General features: G+C 36.2%; 1 protein-coding gene across 2 annotated transcripts in view; it reads right to left on the bottom strand.

Moving 5' to 3' along the window:
• The window catches only part of hsd17b12b (hydroxysteroid (17-beta) dehydrogenase 12b), a 23,047-nt gene extending 14,655 nt beyond the window's left edge, over positions 1 to 8,392 (bottom strand). Inside the window, exons 1-3 of one of the 2 annotated variants that reach the window (XM_088412915.1) lie at positions 8,137 to 8,392; positions 5,905 to 5,986; positions 5,224 to 5,307 (exon numbers count right to left, since the gene is read on the bottom strand). In XM_088412915.1, coding sequence (XP_088269041.1) covers positions 5,224 to 5,230 — 7 coding nt within the window. In that variant the 5' untranslated portion in view covers positions 5,231 to 5,307; positions 5,905 to 5,986; positions 8,137 to 8,392. Of the gene's footprint in view, positions 1 to 1,761; positions 2,077 to 5,223; positions 5,308 to 5,904; positions 5,987 to 8,136 lie in introns of those variants that run through there. The other variant, XM_088412914.1, reaches the window with a different exon arrangement.
• Positions 8,393 to 9,848: the final 1,456 nt, after the last annotated feature.

Consider the following 9,848-nt stretch of genomic DNA (forward strand, 5'->3'; position numbering starts at 1 on the left):
TTTTTTACCATTGAAGACAAACTTTTATTTTTAAACAAAATATCCCATATTTGATTTATCAGATCAATTGAAAAAGTGTTTAGTACAAATGAATGAAAAAGAAATACAGGGACAGTCTTCTTTTTTGATTTGTTGTTAGCACGTCACACTGCCACAAGTCCTCTTTTTCATACTCCGTTCATGCCGAAAAGGTAAATGTAAAAGAAAAAAAACAACAGTGATTGCTCCCTTCTGCATTTTTTACAGTACAAGTCTAAGTCGAGTTTTCTTCCTAAATTACAATCTCCATACTAGGGGGGTCATTTTACTGTATAATCGCATAACTCAAAATGAGACCAATTTTCCAATATAGTCCAACATTAATTTGATTGCGAAATAAGTTGGATCATTTCATGAACAAGGCGTAAATTTTTTATACATACTTACTACCTGTAACATCGCAAATATCAACCTGACTCAAACCATGTTTAACTACAAATATCACATCTCTAGTTATAGGCAAAATCAATACAGCTGCACATGTATAGGTTTTGCATCCAATGGTTATTGTACGGTTGATTTTTCAAAGATGTTTTTCCCTCCTGAAATAACAGTGTTACTACATTTACTCAGTGTTCGCACATTTGAAAATGGTCCAAACCATTTCCTGAAATCATGCACCCCGACAAAGAATGCTTATGTATCACAGAAAAAAATAATGTGTAAGCATGCCAATGTACCACAGAGAAAATAATGTGTAGCAAAGTACAAATACAGTCTTTAAAATAAAAAAAAAAATCTGTCCTCCTCCCTCTGTCATTTCATAAGCCATCAAGAGCCTTCAATAAAGACAAACAATTGTCTTTGATGTTCACTTACCCTTTTCATTAGTTATTTGTATTTGTGTACCTGTCATCATTATACTGTGCCATGAAAATTATTTGTGCATTCCAGAAAACCTTACTTTTTTACAGTAGTCACAGTTTGTTCAACATTATCATTTTTTAAATACAATAGATAACCCATGTACAGTACAGTGATTCATCCAGACTATTGAGTTTAAGTGTTTTGTACGACTATGTTGAATGCAAAAGTGGGTTAAACATATTCCCAGTTGCTCCCCTCCCCTCCACACACACACACACACATTCACACGCTTAAAGGAAATAAATCTGAAAATAATAAAAATATATAAAACATAAACATTTATATGTTAAATACAACTGAATTAGAATACTGTAATTTGAAATAAATAATTTGAACTATTCGTTTATCCATAATATATTTGTTGTTATTATTTTCATTGAAAAAATAAATTAAATGTTCATTTATGGTTTTCATTTTTTGTTTGTTTCCACTTTATTTTACCGTATATATGTATTTTTAATGTAGCAGTTTTGGGCCTCCATAACCACTAGCCACATTGGTTGGTCAGCAAAAAATGCCAAGCCCTGCGTAGATGTAAATACATATATAATTGAGTGCGTGACAAAATGTATTTCTATCGGTAGTACTCAAAGTAGACATTTAAGGACTTTACTACTTGACAAATTCGATGAATAATGTTGATTTCCCCTTCCCCCACACCACTCTTAACCTAATTGTCTCATGCAAACATTTAGGTATTATGACAAATACACCACTATTGTTTTTGCTTTTAATTAAAACAAAGTATATAAAAGTCAGACAACACATGCTTATCAATTACAATCAGAGCACAGAAGGGAAAGGAATGAAGCCGCGCACGCGAGCACACATATTAAAAATTTAGAGAGTACTCACCAGCCCATTTGCCAAGATTAGTGGGTGATACCAGCCGCCCGTTGCCCAGCACCCACACCTTAATCCCGGCCAACAGACGATACACTGAGCACACCGACAGCCAGGCCGCGGTCACAGCACCGAGCCAGAAAAGCGGCGTTTCCACCGTCCGAAGCATATGTTCACTGGGCGACATGACTGTTTCAAACACACACTGGATGCGTTTCCTAAATCGACAGGACCGCTTGGTAGAAACGTGTCATCAACTCACTGAACAAAGTGCAAGAATCAGCACAAGGATGGAGTATGTACCTTCCGCGTTGATAGTAATCGGAATTTGGCGCTCGGTGATTGGATACTTTTCTTCTTCTGCAATTTTTCCAAACTTGTATCTAAGAATTGCTGCCATCTACTGCTCGTTATGGTCGCACTAGACAAATACAGCGTGGCGATCTGACTGAAAACCTAACATTGTGTGATTTCATTTTATTTCATTTTATTTCATTTTATTTCATTTCATTTTATTTAATTTTATTTAATTTTATTTAATTTTATTTAATTTTATTTTATTTTAGTTTTTTCGAAAAACGACCCAAACTTTATGGACATTCCAGGATCTTAATAAATCTTATATTTCCATTTTCAACTGCCATTATGATCATTGGTGGTTTTATAGCGACTCGGTGTGTTTTTGAGTATTTTTTTATGTTGCTCATTGTCATAGTTAAATTTAAATTTTAAATTTAAAAAAAATATACAATGTTTTAAAAAAACAAGTTTTATTTTCAGTGTCGTGTCAAACTGCATTTTTATTGATTGCATTTATTTATTTTACAGATATTTCATTATATATAACTTATACGTTGTCTGGTTGTTACTTGACAATAAAAGCTATCGTTCATAAATGGTACAGATATGAAAATGCATATGCAAATGTATAAGTGTGACAGGTGAGGGTTTTATTTTGTGCGCTAATATCAAAATACATAATTATAACTACACATTGCGGTAAATGGCTGCACGCTTTTCTATTTGTCGCTACTACTCCGACGCCCCCACATCCAACAGTACATTTCAGCTCTGACTCAAATTGGAAGAGGAGACCTTTATAGCCACAAGAGGGGAGTGTAGATCAATTTACAAAGAACGAAATTGCAGTTCAAATCGAACTACAATTGTCGGGCAATGGCAATTGGCGTTGATTTTTTTTTTTTTTTAATTAAAACACATAAAAATACACTAGATTAGTCAAGGGCAGTTCAGAACTTTCAGAAACATGTAGGAAAGACACTGTCTTTAACACAGAACTATGAAAAATATTTACTGAGCATCAATTTTACCATCTTAATGTATTGTATTGAGATGCAATAATGGCAATGGTGGGGTATACAAGCTATATAAAGTGTTACAAGAGTACAAAACAATGTTTGATTAAATGACCACAACAATTAATTATTTATTAAGTGAAAGGCACAAATGTTCATGAACTTAGTGACTCAAAATGGAGCTTGCTGTTCAAATCAAGAACACCCTGCTTCATCTGAAGCCTTTTGAAAGAAAGCAAGGGAATATACAGTTTGCTCTGAAATGATAGCTCAACTGATAACATGATAGTAATGATGTAAATTGTGAGAAAATGTCTTACTATATATTTGAGACAAACAAACGAAAATTTTGTAAATCTCATCAAAGTCCTTTTCTTTGTATTTAATAATGTTTGTGAAATGTGTCTATTAATTGAAAACACGACATGTGAGTTAAGGGTGTGGGATTCAAAGGCTGAAATTGCACCATTTGAGTGTGTCCATTCTTCTTTTGCTTGTGGAGAGAAGGTAGGTATATACTGTATATTTTTTTTTCAATACAACAATCTACATATATTTTTACATGCATGTCCTCAGACCAGTGTTTCTTCTAACAGCAGGACACATTGTAACAACTAAACGGTCTTTCTTATTTAAAAAAGAGAATAGCCATTGATACATGTTTTTATTTTACCTAACAAGGATGAGTGGCACAGAAAACGGCCATTTTGTACACAAAAAATAAGCAAAGATCTGCAAAACTTAAAGGTGGGGTTTTCATATGATGCTTTATTCTTGAGAGTTTTGGTGGAAACAGCCCCCATTTGCAGGTAGATGGATGGTCTTTTTTATTATTCATTCATTGACTCTTGGAGGTTTTTAAAATTAGTAGAAATGAGTATACGGACATACACGATGCACAATGCAGCCAAGTAGAGCAGACAGCATGGGCCCATAATGTGAGCGAGAGCATTATATAAGAGTATTGCTTCTAAAAATAGAAATGCAGCAATGGTAAACAGGAGTCTAAACTGTTTGCCTCTGAGCTTTCAAAGGAAACCTGAATGAAATTTAGATTAAGCGCCATCTCGCCCATAAACAGAGCAACTCCTGTTTATAACCACAAGCGCTTGTAGGCACACACATGAAAGGAGTGGACCTCATCCCACTTGTGAAAGTTGAGAGATAGTCATCTCAGTTCACGCTGTGACTTTGACAGAAAAAACAAATTCCTATGACATATTTGCATTCCCATAGTTGCATCACTGAAACAAAAACTGTCATTTTACAAAATTCAGAAAAAAATCACCCTCTGTTGATTGTTAGCCCCTTTCTTGGTTGCCATTGCTTGTTTTGCTTCTTCATTTCATCGTGACTCCAACTGTTTTTTTAAGTAAAATTTTAAAAGATATGAGTTCAGTTTTGTGACTGCATCGACGCATCTTTATCAAGTCTCGCTGAATAACACACACTTCATATGAACACCCCCCCAAAAATTAATAAGATTAATAAAACCACAAACAATGTAGAAATGTTTTTTAAACCATTTATTTCTACTACATGCTACATGCATAATGGTAACCCATTTTGTTACTCAGGTTGAACTTAGAACATTTTAGTAAACTAGAAAGTCACCAAACTAAACAAAAGATCCATAAAAAAAAACAAATGCATGAATTTAGCTGAATTTAAGACAGTTAAGAAAAACGGAGAAGAAACAAACCGAGAATTCACTTTCCCTGAAAGACTTGTACTATTTTTATCAGTATGATATATGTTGATTACGATTTAATACATAGCATACCGTGCGTACATGATTATGAATGATTGTCTTTTTTCACATTCTCAGCATTGGTGTGAAATAATAAAATCATGAAAATATGCTAGAGGAAATTACATATACACACTTCAGACAAAACAAACACACTATATTTGCCTCTCATTAACATATACATTTCCTTCTAGTAGACAAAATGAGCTCATTTTAATTGGTCTTCCACGGGCTTTTCTCCTTTCATTGTTCTCTTATATGTTATTGGTATAATAATTCAAACAATGAAAAAATAGAAAACATAAAAAACATAATACAGTATATTTCTTAAAAAATAAAATCACATAAGGTTCCTTCCTATACGTAAGATAACCTCATGGTTTTTCTCAACCCCAACTCAGAACTTACCACACATTGTTTCCTCGTTGCTCTTCCAGCAAGGGAACGTCTGAATATTTGTGCGTCACTCCCTGTCATTGACTTCACCGTCACCTAAGATCACAAACAATCACAGTGTCATGCACATTTTGTATAAACCTCAAATTTCTTTCATACGGAGATATCATGATATCATGATTGACGTGTTGGAAAAGCCAAAGTTGTTCTGCAATCTATCAAATGGGCGAGCTTAGGAGAGTATTTTTTTCCACTCTTGGATAAAGCTTAGTCACATGAATTTAAAACAAAAGTTAAAATAAAATGTTCATATTATTAGTAAGGATATGAAGAAAGTTCTGTACAATGTATGTAAAAATGACTCAACGGAATCAAAGTGTGCAAAATATTTGAGCATTAAAAGCATGCCTATTTGATAAGCATCATAAAGTGAGTGTCTGCTGTAATATAGTGATGCGGTTGAGTTAAAATAATTCAAATTATATATAAACCAAACAGGCATATTTCTTTAAAAGTGGGTGGAGTAAAAAAAAATAAAATACAACTTCAATAAGACGCAAATCTTATTCTTGCAATAGTCCAAAAAGGATGAATCTCATGGTGATGGTTACCAAACATTTAATTCATACTTATTATTCAATTAAAATAAAGTTTTGCATAGACTACACTTAAGAAGACAGATTTGACTCTCACATTTCTTTTTCAGTGTTCCCATTTTGTAATTCCCGTGGTTTGAGCCGCAAGAGGCATCATCTCCAAAAGTGTGTGTGCAGACCTGTTTGACAAACAGCAAAATGGTCAATCTTTGAAATACGTTTGAAAAAATACACCACAAAAAGCAGCACACCTTAATTGAGTGTTGTATATGCCATTAATGGAAAACTTCGGTGACTTATTTGATTAACTGAAATCATTGAAATGGAAAAAAAATCACACGTCAGTAGATAAAGAGGTAGTTAAAGAGCAGTTAGTGATGACAAGCATCATGAGACAAAATATTTTAGTTTATTTATCCTCTATGCTTGTATGTAAAATGAAAATTAAACTGAATTATAAGCACCTCTGGATCATTCCAATATAATGTACACAATACTATCTCAGATTTACTTCATTTGGACTTTGGTGGTGTAGAATTGATGAACTAAACGTTATTACTGTAATGTTTATTTTATATCTTTTACAGATACATAATACAAATGGACCGTCTATCCCACATATACTCTTCTATCAAATCATACTACCACACAAATACAGAATTTGTTATATAATGCACGTGACACCTGACAAGTCATACACATGCACATATGTGTCCCCCAAGAGATTCTGCTGATGCTTACGGTTAGAAAATACTTATACCATTTTGGTCCTAGAAGGAGAATGCCTTGATTAAAACCAATAATTCACAAAGAGCATATAGGGAACATTGGGGCAGATACACCTGTGTATAGGGGTTGCGTGTTACTGTCAATGTTAATTATTTTAGAAAAAAATCTGTTGGCATCAGGTGTGTGTTTTTTGTGTGTATGTGCGTTTGTGCGTGAGTGGAACCAAAAGACACACACTATAGCAGTGTTTCTCCCCAGGCCCAAACAATTGTGATGTAAAACGAGGTTCATATCCTCCACAAATGCTTTTTGGGGTAAGGGCTTCCCATTTTCATGTATGCACAGCAAGCCCAGACCGCAAAAAGATTTGTGACGGACAAATCCTGGATCTCCTTCTTGTAAACGACTCCTGTTGTCTTCGGCATCATTATCATTGTAATTATTCCCATTATGGTGGTTCTGCTGTGTGTGTGTGTGTGTTTGAGAAGCCCACTGGACCGGCACTGCCTTTCACAGCCAGGCTGAGTTGTTATTAAAAATGACGGGTTCTGGACTTACACGCGCAGCCGAGGCTTATCTGTGATTCTATTGGACGGAACCAATTGTCACTAACCAGTAGGAATGTAGCAGAAAAGAGCACCTATAAGCAGGGGCAATATAGCACCTGACACTCATATACTGTACACATGATGGTTTAACAGTAACTATATGTTTAATTTTTTCAGTCTTGTATGCTGTTTTGCTCTGGGGTTTGTGATTTCGTCTTTTAAGAGCTGACAAGCTCAATTAGATGTATTTCTTACTATAAAACCTGAAGCAAGAGGGTGGCCCCACCCTCAGTCTCTGTTTCCACGGGAGCCTTGCAAGCCTTTTCATGCGTGGACGCGTCTTCCAGCCGGTCACGATCCAACCCCCCTCACGGCTACCCCCCCCCCACCCCCCCCACCCCATCTGTCTCGAGCTCAACGGAGCCAGACGCCACTGACGCAGCACACGGCGTGCTCACTTTCAGCAGTCACGACTCAAGCCTCAGCGCTCACAAAGAGACAAAAAACGGCAAATAAGGACTCAAATGTCACTATCGAGCTCTATTTGAGGCGGTGAGCAGTTTTTTGTTTGATTATTTTATCTAGGTTATAATTAAAACATCTCAATAAGACGAGGGCTCTTTGTGATCACGATAGAATCAGTAAAAAAAAAAAACAACAACACCATAAATGCCTTTTGTGGTAAATGCAAGCGCACTGAATGTATGTGTAACGCTGAGTATTATACGGACGTTGTAGAAAGGAGCACTTCAGCACCACAAAGGGAGGATAGCTCCTCAATCGTGACACAAATATTAAAAACAGCAACCCTATCTTAAAAGCCCAAGCTTCAATTAAAGATCTTGTAGCAAACAGCAAATTGCCAATGCATGCAACAACAATACAACATGTCTGTTTTTCCTAATAATATGATTCCCTTTACGCAAATACATTTACAAACAAGCACATTTACTTCTCAGCTAAGGCATTGATCAAAACTCAAAATTGCACAAACCATGCAAAATCTGACAGAGAGATGCGAGAAAGAAGAGAACGATTTCCACAATACTCACCATGCAAGATAGTGGAGCGTCACCATGCAGGACAAATAGACAAAATAAAACTAGTCTGCCTAAAATGTGCTCGAGCTTTTCAGTTCTTCCTACTGTGCACACACTGTACTCTTGAATGGTGTGCCTTTTATAGGAGTGATGCCCCCTATCTATTTCTGGATCACGATCCAACCCTGTTTCTATTTTTAGCATGCGCGTGATGAAAAAAAAAGAAAAAAAAAGAAAAGCTCGCAGAGGTTCCTTGGAGGAATTTCGTGCGTGCAGCCTTCATCACCCCCCGCCCCTCCACCCTCCTAAACCCCCATCCCACCCTCCCGCTTGAGCATGGTTAAAACGCGGGCACACAGGCTCCTCAACACAATGTATGGAAATGCTTGCCCGTCTTTTTCAAATTAAAGAAATGTAGAATTTTCTTCTAAAAACAAACAAAGCAAAAACAATGGTTATCACATAAATTATACATTTGTGTTCTTGAACAAATGACAAAAAAGAAACGCGACTTCCTTTTTCTTGATGGCTGCGTCAGTGTTGACGTCAGGTGGAGAATCTCCCACTTTGAAAACAGACGCAGGAGCATCCATGCACAGCTTGTGGGTCCACTGTGGCCAAAAACAAAAAGGATGCGCCAAAGAATCATGCATGAAAATAACATAACTTAACATAATTAAAAAAAAAAAAAAAAATATATATATATATATATATATATATATATATATATATATATATATATATATATATATATATATATATATGCCCTGCACTCAAATAAAAGACCCTTCCTTGCCTGCCTCCACAATAGAAAACCGCTTGTATTATTTATTTGATTTTTTTGTGCACGCCTCGGGCTTGTCTTGTCATTGGGAACTCCACAGCGATAGCTAAAAATGTTCGTAACATGTGTCAGCTGGTGATCATGAGGACAAATTCTAAAGGCTTCAAGTCGGGTTTCCCCCCTGTAGCAGGCTCCAGGTGTTGACCCCCACCACATGTGATGATGCAGAGCTACAGAAAGAGGTGGAGGGCTGCAGACCCCCATCACCCAGCCCCTTCCCCCTGCCTTTCCCTGCACAGGGCAGAATGCTGAAACGCGTAGTAACGGAGCGCCGCTTGGCCGACTGATGATGCTATTTTTAACTCCCATCCTCAACATGCCTGCCGCTGCGGCTTTCTCTGCTCAAGGTGGCCTACTACTGTAAGTCGGGCTAGCGCATGGTGAATGGTCAGTATATGTGAATGCATTTATTTATTTTTGCGTTGATTTTGAACAGTAAACTTGCAGGATTTTCTTCAGAAATCCATGCCCTTTTCTGACTTTCTGATTTGAAAAAAAAGAAAAGAAAGAAAGAAAGAAAGAAAGAAAGAAAGAAAGAAAGAAAGAAAGAAAGAAAGAAAGAAAGAAAGAAAGAAAGAAAATGTCCTCTTGGTTAGTGAAACGGTGTCCATAATTACCGTATATCCTCATTTTTATTCACCCACTCACTTTTTTAAACCAACATTATTATTTGGGACGAAAGGGGGATATAGAATGATTTAGAATATAAAATCACTTTTTATGGCCTCAGCAGCAGCTGCGGCGTTTTACAGTGGTGCAGTGAAAATGTCCGTGGTGCTGAATTTCGCACGCATTCAGTCAAAAATGTCGCCTTGTTGCCCCACTCAAAAAGAAAACAAAAGATCTTTCACGTTAGGAATACAAATAATTTAATTGTAGA

The sequence above is a fragment of the Hippichthys cyanospilos genome, chromosome 4 (genome assembly GCF_059441005.1).
Source record: "Hippichthys cyanospilos isolate Australia breed blue-spotted pipefish chromosome 4, RoL_Hcya_1.0, whole genome shotgun sequence".
Taxonomy (NCBI): domain Eukaryota; kingdom Metazoa; phylum Chordata; class Actinopteri; order Syngnathiformes; family Syngnathidae; genus Hippichthys; species Hippichthys cyanospilos.